General features: G+C 32.1%; 2 protein-coding genes, 1 long non-coding RNA gene and 1 other non-coding gene across 6 annotated transcripts; 2 read left to right on the top strand and 2 right to left on the bottom strand.

Moving 5' to 3' along the window:
- On the top strand, window positions 699–771 carry TRNAA-AGC. The gene has a single exon. It is a non-coding gene; the product is annotated as a tRNA-Ala (tRNA).
- Window positions 6,396–6,768, bottom strand: LOC109331285. The gene is made up of 2 exons (XR_002105766.1): window positions 6,571–6,768; window positions 6,396–6,511 (listed from the first exon to the last, which is right to left on the bottom strand). It is a non-coding gene; the product is annotated as an uncharacterized LOC109331285 (long non-coding RNA).
- Window positions 6,562–10,777, top strand: LOC109331282 (homeobox protein BEL1 homolog). Of its 2 annotated transcripts, XM_019565684.1 has the most exons (6): window positions 6,562–6,577; window positions 6,768–7,810; window positions 8,455–8,585; window positions 8,725–8,976; window positions 9,444–9,504; window positions 9,872–10,585. In XM_019565684.1, the coding sequence occupies exons 2-6, from the start codon at window positions 6,863–6,865 to the stop codon at window positions 10,583–10,585; spliced, it is 2,106 nt and encodes a 701-aa protein (XP_019421229.1). In that variant the 5' UTR covers window positions 6,562–6,577; window positions 6,768–6,862. The 2 variants fall into 2 exon arrangements, with proteins under 2 accessions (XP_019421229.1, XP_019421230.1); XM_019565685.1 differs by lacking the exon at window positions 6,562–6,577 and having other exon boundaries at window positions 6,863–7,810; window positions 9,872–10,777.
- On the bottom strand, window positions 12,035–17,269 carry LOC109331284. 2 transcript variants are annotated; one of them, XM_019565688.1, is made up of 4 exons: window positions 16,325–17,269; window positions 14,197–14,739; window positions 13,846–13,927; window positions 12,035–12,260 (listed from the first exon to the last, which is right to left on the bottom strand). In XM_019565688.1, the coding sequence occupies exons 1-4, from the start codon at window positions 17,165–17,167 to the stop codon at window positions 12,244–12,246; spliced, it is 1,485 nt and encodes a 494-aa protein (XP_019421233.1). In that variant the 5' UTR covers window positions 17,168–17,269; the 3' UTR covers window positions 12,035–12,243. The 2 variants fall into 2 exon arrangements, with proteins under 2 accessions (XP_019421233.1, XP_019421232.1); XM_019565687.1 differs by lacking the exon at window positions 12,035–12,260 and having other exon boundaries at window positions 13,510–13,927.

The following is a 17,299-nucleotide window of genomic DNA, read 5'->3' as shown; positions in this document are numbered from 1 at the left end:
GGGTGTGTGATACATAGGAATAGCTTGAGTGTAAGTTTAGCTGTAGGAATGTGACCTTTGCTGCCACTTTTTTGGAATATAATTTGCTTCTCTAATGTTGTGGGGTGTTTATTCTTGTACCTTTATTCTTTGCTTTTTAATTTTAACAAAGTTTGAGACATATAACATTGTAGGATTTATTGGACCATGCACGCTTCAATTTTAAGCTACACATTTTATAAGTATATGTATATGTATATGATACAGAAAATATTTAATTGGACTCAAATATTTTTTGTGGGGCTACTATTTTTAGAAATGACCAGGTTTTTGGTTATTCGTGAAGATAAGTTTTTAATGGATTCTTATATACCAAAATTTTGATTTCTGATTCTTGGGACGCCAAGTCCTCTTTTTGGACAGCACAATGTTTAAAAGTTAAATAGGAAACTTTATTTTGTTCAAATAAAAAGATTAGGGATTGATTTAAGGAATGGATTCTTTTAATCACAAGTTTTGAGCCCAAATTACTAATTGAGGAAATTAATTATTCCTTCTAGCTAAAATTGGATTCTTTCTGACCTTAATTTATGACCCCAATTTTTCTATTTAGTATTTATGTTTAACACTAATTTATGTTTCAGATTTCTCCAAAAGAGTGACGAGAACAAAGTGGTTAATAACATCATTTAGATTTGGTTGTAATAGACGAATGTGTTGGGGATGTAGCTCAGATGGTAGAGCGCTCGCTTAGCATGCGAGAGGTACGGGGATCGATACCCCGCATCTCCATAATGTTTTTATTCTTCTTCACTCAATCTTAAAAAGAACTTGCAGATTTTTGGTGACATTTATATGTTAGGAAAAGCAATTAAAAAATTGACCTTTACTCTATTTTTGTGTGTGGAACCTGCATAATCTTCTTGGTAAACTGACTTTCCTTTTGGGCCATGAACATGGATAGTGATTATCCAAATAACTTCGGAAGCTGGATCAACCAAATCTGGATGATCAGCATGCTTAGGCTTGTATTCACTATGGAAGAATATGAAAATAGAAAGGCCTACCCAAAGAACTTACTTACTCATGTTCAGTTCGGTTCGATTTATGAAGCAAATGAGACTCTAAATAGAACTGAATTACTTATGTTTGGTTCGATTCTGAACTATACTAACTATCTTAGTCACTTACATACAATCAAATATATATTGAACCCGTTCCCAGAAAACAATTATGAAAACAATGGATATATACAATTATTGGCCTGATGTATATTTCGAATCGTTTATTTAGGTTTTTTTGCTTAAGTCCCTTCTTTTTTACAATTTGATATATATGTGCCGAAAAACGAATTTAGAAACTGTATTTTGATGAGACTATGGTAGGATTTGTTTACTTAATTAAATAGCATCTATTGTATATATCCATCAATTGGAAATGGGAATGTTGTGCTTCATTTTGAAAGTTAAGGTTTGAAGGAAAAAACTATTTTGTTTAAGGTCAATACATTAAATAATCAAACTAAGCACACAAACTGATACCAAAGTATTGCTAATATTTCCCATACAAGAGAGAAATCGTGGGTGATCAAAATGGAAAACTGAATATATCTTAGTCATGTTAGAAATGTGAGTGTTTTGCTTCATCGGGGAAGATGAAAATATGTACTATAAATCGGATGGAGATCCTCTGTCTCACACCCTATACTTAAACCTTGTCACAGTCCAATCAACTATGAACAAGTAATATAAAAATGTATCATTTTGTTTTAAAAAAATTCTATTTACTTATGTGTCAATTTTTAATGGGTAGGGACATGTGATTCCGGTTCCTCGAAACCATGATGTAATTTCATACTGAAGGTAAAAATAACAGTTATTAATTACAAGAATATTTATAACTACAATTCCAATATAGTTAATTATTAAGGAAGGGTATTGTTTAGGTGCAATCAACAGCCATTACATATTTAGAAAACGAATAACCAAGTGGACAGGGACAATTGGTCGCTACCATGTTCATATAACTGTAACAATGCTATTGAATTATAAATGTATGTACAATTTAAATATGCTAACTTTTTCATGGCAAGGGCTGATCTTGTAATTTAAATATTGTCGTAACTGTTAACATTAATGTTTATTTTCTCTTAAATAGTATTTGAGTTTGAGGCTCATATTAAAAACTTCATTAAAAGAACTAATCTTAGTATATTACGGACTTTATAAATTATTATATTTTTGTAGAATGAATGATTAAGATATGTGTATTAAATTTTTTAACTTACTTATAGAATATGTAGATCCCTACCTTATTATGAATATTCCGAACGACTCACTTGGGATTATCAACGACAATGGACATCTATTGATGGACACAGTTTGGTCCTAGTGGGGGCATGTGGCCCAAAAAATGGTTGAGAAAATAGTATGTACACACATGTTTTTAGAGTTAACTTCGATATTACAATATAATATAGTGGAGTAGCGTTTTTGGAGTGCGCCATAAAGATGGGCATGCACCCTAGTTGAACGTAACAATAATGGTAGCATAGAATTAGGGTGGTCCTAAGCACTAATAGCACAAATATATGAATAGTGTCCAACAGTGTAAAAAAGAAAAAGAAATATGAAGATAATGGACCACCCTAACCCTAGAGTAGTAGTAGTAGTCTGGTTGAGTTGATGTAGTTACAATTTTCAAACCTGTTCAAAAGTGTGGGTGATGTTAATGAACTCTCTCTCACAAATGCATAGCCTCACTCTTACACAATTACAATCCCCCGCCATTTCTGGACTCCTTAATTGACCCCTCTCTTGCATCCTACACCTTCTTCTTGGTCTTTGAAATTTGATAACTACTCTTACTCCTTTATGTCATATTTTTTGTAAACAAGATCAATAAAGTTGCTATACAAACCACGCTCCATCTTTTCTCATTCATCTGTTTCCCGATTGATTGACCATGTAAGAGATTTTTATCAGCAACTATGTGTGGTGTCTCATACATTAGTAAAATGAAGTTTAAATATATTTTTTCCTAATAATAAATCGGATTTTACTTTCGTTTTTTATAAAAAAAATATTTTATAAAAGGGGGAGTGATGATAAGAAAAGAAGTTAAGGGTGGTGATGGTTAACGGGAAGCAATGAGGATGCAGAGAGTGTGCTTAATGTAAGAACAACTTCTTCATTAATAAAAGATAAATACAATGTTTCTCAATTTATTTTTAATAACAAAAATATAATTTTATTATAAATAAAAAGATAAAAATAAAAAAAGTTTATTTTTATTTTTTGAAAGCACTTACTTCTACATCAATGGAGAATAACCGAGAAAGGAGAGAGGTGATTGTGGGGAAATGAGAGGTGTAATTTTTGGCAAGCGGCGGAGTAAGGTCAGTAGTCACCACTGGACCACTTGCTTTTTAAGTTTCAACATACCATTATTTCAACCCGTGCTTCCTAATTCCCATCTTCCACTCTCATCCCTCGCGCGTGTCATTCAATCACTCGTTCAGCTTTTTTTCGTGTGTGGAACTTGAGGGGGAATCTTCTTTCATTAGCTTTATTTTTCGTAAGAGTAAATTACTCTTCTGGAGTTTTAGTACAGTGGTTAGTGTAATTAAATTAATCTCTACTGATTAACTTCCTCTTAATTAATTATATATTAGTTAGAACAAATTGTTTATTTATTTGATTATGAAATTACTTTTCTATTTTGTTTTATATATGTAAGTAATATCTCCTTAAAATTATTGAATGAAATGATATTGATTCCTATTATAATATCTGGACATAGATCCATAGTGTACTGGAAATCTTGTGCAAGATAAACAAAGTTGCATCATTTATTGTTTGTAAAATAAGTGACAATTCCTAAATACTCACAAACTCAAAGTCAATATTAATGTATTTTATTTTATCTCCAAACACTTAATTATTCAGAATGTTGTAAATATGTTGGAATTGTATATTGTTTTGTTAAAATGTATCACTAAAAAACAATAAAACATTTAAACTTATATTATTACTCAAATATTTATTATTTAGTAGGATTAATACGTTTTGAAAATGTTTAAGTAAGTAATGAAGTGATAGTGAACTTATTGTTTGGTTCAATAAAAATTGGATTTTAGTTTTTCCATTAAGTTGTAAGAAATGACAATTGTCATACTTAATAACGTAATATGTGTCTCATGTCACCATTTGTTAGATAAAAGGAAAGTAAAAACATAGTAAATTGTGTAACTAACTCATTTTGGTTCATTACAAAGTACATCAATAATTATAAGGAGATGTTGCTTAAATATACAAAAGAGAAACTTAATTTCAAATTCTATACGAAAATTTACAAATGTTCAACTTATTCGATATAAAATGTATAATTAATTAAGGATAATTACACTCACATTCCTTGAAGTTTAACTTGAAATTACACGCATTACTCATTTTCTTGTTTAAAATATTATGTTTATCTCTTTTGCAAGGGTAATGAGTATATGGTATCCCAACAAGAATGATAAGTATAATCCATGTATATAAATTATGAATGATTTATGTAAGTAGGAAAAAATGGATGAATAATTTATATATTTCACTAAATTGTAGAAATATTCAATGTAATGATAGAAATGAAAATGAAACCGAGTAATTTGTTTTTTTCAGCACGTGAAAGGGATTATGGACATGATGTAAAGCATGCTTGGGACAAGTTTTGTTTGAAAATTACCTATTATGGAGATTATGATTTTCAATCACAAAATTCCAAATCGTTAATAACCATTGACATATAAAGCTCAATAACAAAACATAAATGTACATAGCATACAATTGATTCACCATGTCCTTGGTAAGAGTTTATGGTACTTGCTTAAATGGTTAATTACATTTAGATTGTGTGTTAGGAAATGCAAATGCGCGTGAAAGAAACATGTTTTGGAAGATGAATAAATAAAAGGAAAAGATGCGGTCCCATGCAAAGTGGAGAGAGGATAGGTACTTTATTAAACCAATTAATATGAAAATATTGGACCGCCACATCTTGAATATCTCATCTCATGTTCAGTCTCTTATTATAGGAACATTTTACACAAACCCAGGTGCATCTATTCCTTCTCACTCTTTTTGATCTGTAACAAACAGAACAGACTACAGATTTCAGAACAGAACAGAAAACCAAAACCCTGCAAGTCTTTGAAAAATAAAATAAGTGAGGCATAATGGCCCACCAACTCAACCTAAACAGAGTTCTATAGCTGAAACCAATCTGAAAAAGCCTGGAAAAGACTCTACTTAGGATGTCTTCAATCTCGGGATTTGTTTCCCCACAAAGATCCCTTTTCAATTTCTTCACCATTTTTTACTAATATATTAAATTCAATTCCGATGTAAAGGTGAATATGACTCGACCTTACTCTTTCATCTAGTTTGACTTGATTACTACCGGATTCGAATAGGATTAAGTCTATGATCATATTCAAAAATTAGACCTGAACAATATTTAGGGTTAGATATGGGACAAACAAAACTCAACCCATTTCATGGTATCTATTCAATTGTGTACACACTAATGATATCTCTTTTAAAAAATATTATTAATTCTCTAGTTTTTTTATGATATACATGATTAACAATATACACATATATCAAAATAAAATATTTATAAGTAAAATATTGCAAAGACTTGATCTACAATGTTATACATTATATTTAAGTCGTGTAAGTTTGGGTTCAAAGACTAATACAATGGACATTTGAGTTCTAGGTTAACTTTGAGCTTAGAGCTTAGTCTATATTTATAAAATGACCCAGCTAATATTTAGAGTGTGATAAAGGACAAGTCTTAATTCATACTTACCCCTATTTTCATGTTAGTCCTCACTATGTATGATCTTATTCATTTTATTTTGGTTTTGGGTGCTAAGAGCATTGTTTGTTAAGAAATTAACATTTTAGTAAATGAGAGCAAATCTTGTAGCGACCTGTAGTATATGTACCAGGCAAAGGGCCATCATTACTTTCTGTTGCTCCAGGTCCTTCATATTTGTTAGTAGAGAAGATCAGTTATTTTTTTCCTTCTATACTATATATCTCATATATGATAATATTGCATATTTATTTATTCAAGTATTTAAACAATATATTATTTTATCATATAATAATATTAATTTTAATGATTGTTTGCATTTTTTTCAATAATTTATAATTGGGGGTCAGAAATAATTGAGGGAATTTCCTTTATATATTCTTTATTTTTGGTATAGGAACCTATTTTGGTTTTATTTATATATTCTTGGTGCATTGACCCATTTGTGGAAGAAAGAGAGAGAGAGAAAAGCAGGCACATAAGATATCAGAAATGATGATGATTCATGGCATGAAGGTCATCATCGCACTTATCTGATCTTCTATTTCTGAAGAAGTATATCTCATCTTTCTTCCTAGCTTGGTGTTTCATTCTACCTCTCTTTGTTGCCTTATTAAAAGAACAAGTTTCAGAAAGAAAGATAAACATCTCCTACTGATTCTTCCTCTTCAATTTACCATCACCCTCTTCCACTTTGATATCTATCTCCTATTCCTACTCTACCATTAAGGTAAGATCATGTTTAAGTTATGATTTAATCACTTTTCACATAATTAAACAAGCAAAGTAATTAAATATAAGTATACATCATATAGCTTATAAAAATTGTTCATTTTCCTTCCTTTCTTTTTCTACTTTCTCACCTATATATAGAGAATTTGGAATTGATCTCTCTTTGATGCTTTTCAAATCTGTTTTAGTGGTCATTTTCTGGATTCTATGGTAGCTATGTTCCACCTTCCAACATAAGAAACCAAAAAGAAGAAGTGTAACTGAAAAGAAACAAGTTTATTTGATGGCTAAACAAGTGTGTGAAGAGACATCAAGGGACATGGTGTCATCATCTTCAGCTGGATTCTCATACAGTGATCATGTGCCACCAACCCATCATTTAGTGAACCAGATCCAAGGCTTTGTCTCTGACCCAGACATGTTCAACCTAACCTCAAACATGGAGATGATAGGGTTTCACAAGAATCAGCTTGATCATCATCAGCAACAAGAAGAGTGTGACCGCACCATGTGGAATAAAAGTAACAATTTCTTCTCAAAACCTGGACCATCTACTTCCAACAAGACCATGAATGAGTCGTGTACCAGTTTCTATGAATATAATAATAATAATAATAATCATAAACCAGATTTTACAACAGGGATTTCTGAAACAACAAGCAACGAGAATCTAATTATTGGAAGTACTACTCATGCAGATTCAGCTCCATGGCAAGAGAATAGGTTGATGGTTGATGATTCTTCTTTAAGGTGTGTGTTCCCTTGTGAAGGAAATGAAAGGCCAAGTCAAGGTCTCTCACTCTCTCTTAGTTCAACTAACCCTTCAAGTATTGGCTTACAATCTTTTGAGCTGAGACAAACTACCCAACATCATCATCAGCCACAACCTGGTTTGGGGTTCTTTGGAAAATCACATAATGTTCAACAGCACCAACAACAGCAGATTTTGCAAGATGCATACTTGGGTGCTAAAGCTGCAAGTGTTTATGAAGGTCATTTTTTCATCAAGGACTCAAAGTACTTGGTACCTGCACAGGAGCTTCTAAATGAGTTTTGTAGTTTGGGAACAAAGCAAAATGAGATGGTTATAAAGCAAAAGTTCAACAAGAACAAGCAGTGGGAAGATGATAGCAACAACGGTATTGGTTCCTCAAAGAAGCCTACTCTTACCTCTTTGGAGTTTATAGAGTTGCAGAAGAGAAAGACAAAGCTTCTGTCGATGCTTGAAGAGGTATGTATATATATCTGGCTTCATTTAACAATGTATTTTTCTCGATTATGTACTTTGCAAGGAAGTATCTTTATCGATCGTTCCCCACAAAATAAGGAAAAAGGTGCAAGTAAAAATCCCATGCCTTTACTCCATGTGAATTAGTATCTATCCAAGTCCTTATCTTTTGGGTGGTTTGGTGTGGTTAATGGGATTGGGGTCTTCCTTTTAGTTCTTGAACTAATTATGCAGCTAGTGCGGGCCTCTTCATTAATGCTCACTCGTGAATATTGATACCCTTTTACCATAACAGACACGGATCTGCATCTATATTCATATCCACTCATTTTCTTTTTCTTGCCAACATGGTTTCATTTTGTATCTACTTTGATCTTTTAAATATAAACATGTATATTCATGTTTAGATTTTACTTATTTTATAGTTGCTTCAAGGTTTTAAATTGGGCCAGAATATAATAATTGTATCATGCATAATTGTGGTTAAGATGTTGTTATGGAAATTACACAACTATCAAAATCATAACATTGCAAATTTGCAATCTCAATTATAATTACTGATCCCTACTTAATTAAAACGCTGAGACATAGGAGGTGAAAATTTACATATTAACTATTATGTGATTCTTTTCTTTTTTGTTGCCAAGGTTGATAGAAGATACAAGCACTACCGTAATCAGATGAAGTCAGTGGTATCCTCTTTTGAAGCAGTAGCAGGGAATGGTGCAGCCACAGTGTATTCAGCTTTGGCTTTGAAAGCCATGTCAAGACATTTCAGGTGGGATAATATTTTGTGCATATCAAAAGATACACTCCCTCTATCCCATGTAGTACAAATCATTTGTATACTTTTCATTTTGTTATATGCATGAGATAAATATATTATGTATTGATGTAAAATAATAGAACTCTTTCAGGTGTTTGAAGGATGGGATTTTGGGGCAGATAGAAGCAACAAGGAAAAGCATGGGAGAGAAGGATCCAATAGCACCAGGCACAACAAGGGGTGAAACACCAAGGCTCAAAGTTATTGACCAAGCACTAAGACAACAAAGGGCCTTTCAGCAAATGACTATGATGGAAACTCATCCATGGAGACCCCAACGTGGCCTTCCTGAAAGATCTGTTTCTGTTCTAAGGGCTTGGCTTTTTGAGCATTTTCTCCATCCGTAAATGCCACCATCAATCTTTTTACCTCTTATCTTTTTACTTCTTCATTATCTTGTTATTACTGGATAGCTAGATTGAAGTCCCAATGTCAGTAACTTACAAAGTAGATTTTGTGAAAGAATCAATGTTGTCTCTAAAATATAAAAAGAGAGCAACAAGAGATGATCTCACGTGTAGAATCTCAATTATCTTATTCTTGCAAAACACTATATGTTACATGTTGGTAGTTTCAGTGCATCACCATTCAGATTCCCATTTGTTGTTATTTTGTCATATTCTTAGCGTTTGCAATGTAGATAATGTATGTTATCCTCTATTATAATTTTGGTTCTTTCTCTATTACTAGTTACTTCTCATTCCTAGGACCATCACCACTATGAACCCTTAATATCTTTCAACATTAATTGCTATACTACTTACCATTAAAAGTTAGATTCTTCATTAATTTGTGTGAAAACTTTTACAGGTACCCAAGTGATGTTGATAAACATATTTTAGCACGTCAAACTGGTCTCTCTAGAAGTCAGGTATATCCATATTTTTCTTAACTCATCATACTATTAATTTCGTATCAATTATTTTATATAATCAAATATGGGGTGTCTTTAAATTCATAATTTACTCATAAATCCTATTTAATTCAATACTATATATAAAACTAATAATCATTGCATTTTAGGACCAAGTCACATATATTATATATATAGTATTATGGTAGGTAGTGTTCTTATTCAAAGGGTATTAAACTTTTCTCTCACTTATTTTTTTAATAATTTTATGAAAAGCTTATAGATCATATGTCTATAAATTATTTATGAGAATCATTTTCCTTATTATATTGTAATCATTAGATATTTGAAATCCTGGTTAGGTGACACATATGTTTCAAAGCAGGTATCAAATTGGTTTATTAATGCAAGGGTGAGGTTATGGAAGCCAATGGTGGAGGAAATGTACATAGAGGAAGTGAAGGAGCATGAAAATAATATGCTTAATTCCTCAGGTGGTAATGATGATCCTGATATGGAAGATAATATTAATCCAAATAATGTTCAAAACCAATTACCTTCTTCATCACTGCTTGAGGATCAAAAACCAATTCTTCAAATGGACTCAGTGTGTGCTTCTTCCATCATCAATAACCATAACACAGATAATAACAGAAACAATCCAACAAAGAACAACACTAAAACCCTTCACCACAACCACAATATGAATCCTCATGACCATGTCAGATTAATTGAGCCTAATTCCACCACCGACACATTCGGGTCAATGGAACTTGATTTTTCATCTTACAACCACCACCATTCTTCTTCTGGCATGGTTCCTTACACAACAAGCAATGAACAGAATGCAAACCATGGTTTCAATGGTGGCATTAGGGCTAGTGTTGTGTCTTTGACTCTAGGGTTACAACAACATGGTGAAAGTGGTGTGAGCCTAGGGTTCCCTTCAGTAACACATCAGAGTTCATTACTATACACAACAAGGGACCAGATTGAAGATTGTCAAACAATTCAGTACTCACTTCTTGATGGTGAAGGACAAAATCTTCAATATAGGAATTTGATGGGAGCACAATTGCTACATGACTTGGCAGGATAGGAATACACCATGAATCTATTAATCATGGAGGCTTGAAATGGTGAGGAAAATTAGGTTTTTTACTTTTAGGTAGCTACCCACAAAAATATATATACTACATAATTAATGCTTTAGTACATAAAGCTACTTTCGGTTAGATTAATATATAACTTCAGCATGTGTATTAATTGATCATGCCTTCTTTATTTATTTATTTGGAATTGGAATTCTCAAGTTTAATTAGATTATACAATTTTTATTATTAACCAACGATGCGTTGGTCTAGTGGTGTAAGACACCACTAGATGCCCAAGGTTGAAGATTCGATTACCGGGAGCGATACTTGTTGGGAATGACAACTACGAACCCTGAAATGGATTAGTTCATTACCAAAAAATGTGAAGAATATTCTTGGTAATACAAAAAAAAATACGGTTTTTATTCACTTAAGATTTTAAATATGATTTTAGCATCTATGATTCCCCCTATGTGGGTTTAATTAAGTTCTTCTATTTTTCTTTAGTCCCTACCATTAAAGTACTTGTCCCTATATGTTTCACTAATTTGGAACCTAGTCCTTATAGTTTCTATTCATGAAGGTAATGGTCCTTAATTCTTCATGAAGGGTGGTCCTCATAGTTTCTAAGGACTAAAATTAAACCCAAATAAGTAAAGGTAAGTGACAAATACCCTATAAAAGAACTATAGGACCATTGGACCAAGAACTTAGTTAAACCTTTACTTAATCATCATATATTTTTACCAGCTATTTCCTCTATATTGGTATGAGAATATGAGTGCCATTCTAGATAGGGGCTCCCATTCGCCACTGAGCTAAAAGGGCAAGTGGCAAATAAAATTCTTTTATTAGAGTTGAAGATATTTGTAGTTTATTAGGAAAAGAAAAAAGAATATTGCAAAAGGACAATAGTATTTGGCTGTACAATTTTGGTTGGATGCTAAGAAGAACAAGAATTACAACAACAACAAAAATCAAAGATAATTGGTAGTTGTGGTCCCTAATTCACCGTCATGAAGACAAAGTCTCGTGCTGATAAGAATTGGTTTGCTTTATGATATGTCAACTTTTATAATTGGTTTATCTATGTCACTTCTTTTTGTCCAATGAAAAAGATGCCTTTACAATAAGTTTAGTGTTAGAGACACTACCAGGTAGTTTATTCAAAGAAGAAATTCATTATCTTCACCTTCTTCCTCTCCTTAATTAACCAAAAAATTCATGCTCAAACCAATTAACTTCATACCCAAATTGAAAATTTTAAAACAAATAAAGAACCAAGATGAAACATTTAAAAAGAACTAAAGGATTAAAATAAGCCAATTATTAATTTTAAAGGTTAGGATTCAAAAAAATGACCATGGACTAAATTACAATTTCAATATTAGATAAAAGATATAAAGTATATTACACCGATAAAAATATAATATTATTGAGTATTTCAAATAGATAATTTGGATTGTTAAGCTTGGGAGAAAGTGCAACTTAGAAATATATGGGAATTTGATATCACTCGTCCATTTGGTGATGCAAATGCTCATGGGCTAAGGCCTTCGGTTTTTTGAATGTATGCCCAAAAATCTGGATGCTGGACTGATATCTGGTGTGTTTTATAGGATTTATTTTGTTGAGCCTTTGATCCGTTTCCTTCATCAAATTTTCAAGTCCATTTGGTTCCTAATTCAAAATAAAGTTTTATATGCATCCAAAAAATGGAGGAAAAAAGGTATACACTCACAATTTAAGAGCTTTATATATTGTAAGTTTATTATTCATTATTCATTTTTAATTATCATTGACTCTTCAAAAAATTAATACATATGAATGATAAAAAATATTACAAACGTGTATAAATTTTTACAATATATCAATATTACACTAAAATAATCAATGTTATGAGGACCACCAAGAAATGGCAAGCACCAATTCCAAACCATTCCCTTTCTTGAAAAAGATTGTTCTATATTAATTATGCATCACTTGTTATCACCCTCTCCCAAAGTGTGTGGAATGGTCTAAAAAATATAAATTTAATTGAAATTTTTATATTACAATGTTTTTTTGTATCAATCCATGTCACACTTAGACATTGAAGTTATTCACTACTTAAGGGAGTCGGACTCCTTTCTATTATTGAAGATGACAGTTATTAAAAAATATTGAAAAATCAAACAAGAATAATATTTATATCCTTTAATTTGAATTGAAGTTACAATTTAGCCTTTAAAATTACATTAAAAAATACAATTAAGGATGTTCCCAAATTAAAAGGAAAAGAATGGGAATAACAATGACTTTTAAGAATAACTTCATTAGCTCCTTAGTACTGCACTGCTGTGTTAGATGTGTGAATAATCTTTGTGAATGTTTCTAAGAGTCTCCTATTCTACTAATTTAATAAGGTCTATATCAGTAAAAAAGAGTGCAAAAACATTCATCATAACGTTATGAAGTTGGGCCAATTTTCTTTGTCAGTTTTAAACTAAAAAACTCTTAACAAATTAAACTCAAGCTTATAAAAGTACCTAAGAAAATCGATAGAACTTCTTACATGTTCCTATTGATAATAGAAGTTTTTAGTTACGTTAAGTTGTTTTTCTTTCAATGTCAAGAAAATAGACACGTAAAGAAAGTGGCACAAAGATATTTCCCAGTATTTGTTTTATGTTTAGTTGTAATACAAGTTTAGTTAAGATTAATAAGTGGATTACAAAGTTGGACACTCCATTACTGAGTAAAGGTGATAATAAGTGACTGATTTTTTTGTATAGATACAGATTTTAATTTATTTTGAATTAGATAATTTAAAAAATAATAAAAACATATTCCAGAGAGGAATCCAATTCATTATGATGTTAAGTAGCAGAATACCAATTAAGCACGCATGTGAAACTTTTCTTTTTTTGCTGTGCAAGCATCTGAATTATGAAGATTCTTTCCAGTAAGGAATAATAAATTACAAATTGAGACCCTCCACTATCCAGTATCCAACTTGATTAAATTAAGCTACAAATTTGTAACAAAAAATATAATAATAAAAATACAAATAAGCTACAATTTTTTTGTACATGTAATGTACCTTCTTTCAAGATCCCACCCCATTTGAGTGAGAACTGGGAAAAGGGACAATTAATTTTATGTTGAAATCTAATGAATAAAGAAAAAATATCTAATAATATAATAAACAAGAAAGTGGCCCACAAGAATTTGCTTCCCTAATATTAATCAGTCACAAATCACAATTAAGTTTCGGTGAACTCACCATCTCTGCATATTCCCACATCAATGACCATGGTTCCTTTCTTGTTTGATTGCATTACTCTGCAGCAGTTTCTCCTTGGAGCCTACAAAAAAATATATGGGCAAAAAGGCAAAGAATTCCACATCAATTTTTCAACAAGTGAAACCGCAATAATAAGTTTTTGAAAGATGAAATTTGAAGCCAACACAATATACCATTGGCTAGAGTTATAGGAATGGATTTATATTAGAATAGAATATAAAGAGAGACAGACACAAAAAGTGTTTCATTACTATAACATAACATAACTTGGTATTTAAAAGTATTCAGTACTAGAGAGGATCTCGGCCCGAAATAATTAAGAATGCTTACTCTATCCCATAGATGTGGGTCTGGCTTCTTATAAACCTCAACTTTGTCAATTTGAGAAGGATCAGGCATCCTCCAACGACATTCTGGATGAGGAATACGATGCCTTTGATATTCAGTTAATGTTTGTTTCGTTGTAGAATTGAGGTGTGCCTTTGACAAGTAAAACACAAAAGGCTTCTGACATGGGTTTCTGCTAACAGGTCGTGTGTTGAATGCATATGCAGTATAATCAGCTCTTCTATACCAATTCAAGAATGTTCTTGAAGGCATTTCCATCTCACGTGCTGGAAATATTCCACGGAATATCTGAACAGCAAAACCCCATGAAACTGAAATGGTCCAAGTCTTATTTTTGTCATAGCATATGGATTGTTGAATGAGTGATGCAGAGTCAAGTTTCATTGGTATGGTGAGGCGTTGAAGAGCTTCAAGCCTAGTTGCGTTGGGGAAGATTGGTTCAACCACATCAAGGTGGTGGAGTGATACTAATGGAGTTACTGGATGAGCTGCAAGAAGCCCCAACAGGTTCCCATACACATCATACTGTTACAAGAAGGAATGTCAGTGCAGAATTGCATGCAGGACCACATTTCGATTGTGCAAAAAAACTATATTCTTTCTTCATCAAATAAAATAAGATCTGGTTAATGAATATAATTTAGGAAAGTTAGAAAATTTAATCCACTACTTTTTTGTAGTTGAAACATCAAATCTAATTTTAGGGGAAATTTAATCCCCTACTTTTACCTTGATTACCTTTTTAAAATTATGACAGTGATTCTTATTCCCTATCAGTTATTTCTTAATACAAATTATCTAAATATAACACACACAAAAATTATCTAAAATAAGTGGCAATGATATTCTTTAGCATTATCGTATATTAAAAATAATAAAGAAAGGAGAGAATCACAGTTGTTAATACTTAATAACTCTCCTTCAGTTTCAAAAATGAAAATACTTTAGCTTTTATATTAATTAATTATATAAGTTGTACAAATAACTTCCACAGATAAAATTTAATTCTCCTTAATTGGATAATCCTGAACAAGAAATATGACAGTTCTGCAATGTCTCTGCTAGCTCCTAGGGAAAGCAACCCAAGTCCTTATCGTAATTTATAGTTTGCCTTGCCTGGCCAGGCCTGCTCAACAGTGTTTTAAGGCAAAATATAAAATTGTACTATATCTTTCTACTAAATTCTTTTACTAATTCTCCTACATATAAGAAATTGATACATGTCATTTGTAAACTAATTACTAACAAATAAAATATCTCTTTCTGACATTTATTATCTTCTTGTGAATATAAAAATTAGTAAAATGATATAGAAGGAGAATATTCCTATAAAAATATCTAACAGGCCACTCTTTATGGGACTCATGTCATTAAAGATATTAAAACTCAAATTTTAGAAACATAAGTGAATTTATAAAGAACCACCAACCCTCCCAAAAGGGGTGTGTTTTGTTAGGAAGAGACTTTCAGATAAAAAATATCATTATCAACCCCATCAAGTTCACTAACAAGTGACTTAGATAGTGAACTGCTTACTGAACTCTTGTATTTGGCTAATAATTAAAGCATAACGTATACGGACCTATGTCAAATGAACAATTGATCCTCTCCATTAATGAAGAGGCAATTCATTGTTTTTATTCATATTTTCTATGACAAAAATATAATTATATAGTAAATAAAAAGGTAAAAATATCATTAGATGTTGCATTTTGTGTATTAATATGTAACACTTGCCTCTCAAGAAGATCCTTCCTCATGTAAAATACAATTAAACATGCTTTTTATTAGGTAAACGTTCTTACTCACAAAAGTAACCTCCATCATGAAGGAAAACATGACTTTAAATTCTGAAAGGTGATTTTCGTAAAGAAACTTAAATTAATTTTTAGTATTGTTGAATGAGTTTAGTCTTATAAAATCAAAGAAATCTAACCTCAAAAAGGCAAAATTACAGTAATGTCCCACCCAGACTCATTGACAAATATATTTTTTTATCAGTAATTATTATTATATTAGTATTTGGTATGAGTGACAATTGAACGATTAGAAGTATTGGAGTGATAAAAAGTAAATAAATAGTGAGCGAGTGAGTTTGAGAGTGACTGACTTGGTGAAAACCGATTTCCTTAGTGAGTGGAACACCGAGTTCAGCCATACAAGCTTGCATTCTATCATCAGAACCATATAGTCCAGGATACCTATGAATACAACGATCCTGCATTTTACTCAAAGCTTTGGCCAATGGATAACTAATGGCGAAACCGCCACCACCGTATGCCATACCATATGAGAAGAATATATTCTGCAAATGACTCTCAGAAAGGCTTCCAATATAATAAAACTGATTATGATCATATTTTCTTAAAACCCTCACCAAATTCTCCGTCACAAAAACGGTGTCGTCGTCTCCCATTACAAACCACCGCACATCTTTTAACCCTAAATGCAGCGTTTCTGATACGATCCGCGATATCCTAATAGCGGAACGGTGACCTTGCTTATTGGTGTAACCGAAATTGGAGGTATCGGTGGAGATTTTCACCGCCGGTAGCCCTTCTTTCCGATCAGTTTTGACACGATCATCGAGCCACACTATTCCTCTCATTTCTTTCGCTTTGTACCAAAGCTTAATGTAGTTCTTTCTCTGCTCCCAAAGCTTGGACGAGGCTGCGATTCCAAACACCACGTGACGGAGATCCGTTTGTGTTTCTCTGATGGTGGAGTTATCGATGGCAATAGAGGTAGAAATGCGTTGTTTGGAGAAGGAGGCGTAGTTGCAGGTGGTGGAAGTTGAAACGAGGTTGAGAATGTAAATGGCGTAGGTGAGGGAAACGAAGAGGATGAGGCATAGCATGAGTTTTGGTGAGGATAATGGTGAGGTTCTAGAATGTGCAGTAATGAGAGTATGGTTTCTGCTCTCATCCCAAGTTACTTTATCTGAATCTTTCATTTTTTTGTAATAACAATGTTACTAAACAGATGGAGATAGAGTTGCAGTATTGCAGAGGGAGGAAGGGAAAACATGCGAAGGTGCCACGTTTGCACACTCCATGTTTTGTATCTCTATCCATACATATATATA

Source organism: Lupinus angustifolius, chromosome LG17 (genome assembly GCF_001865875.1).
Source record: "Lupinus angustifolius cultivar Tanjil chromosome LG17, LupAngTanjil_v1.0, whole genome shotgun sequence".
NCBI classification, from domain to species: domain Eukaryota; kingdom Viridiplantae; phylum Streptophyta; class Magnoliopsida; order Fabales; family Fabaceae; genus Lupinus; species Lupinus angustifolius.
The sequence above is the reverse complement of the archived record's forward strand: the minus strand, read 5'-3'. Positions and strand labels throughout refer to the sequence as shown.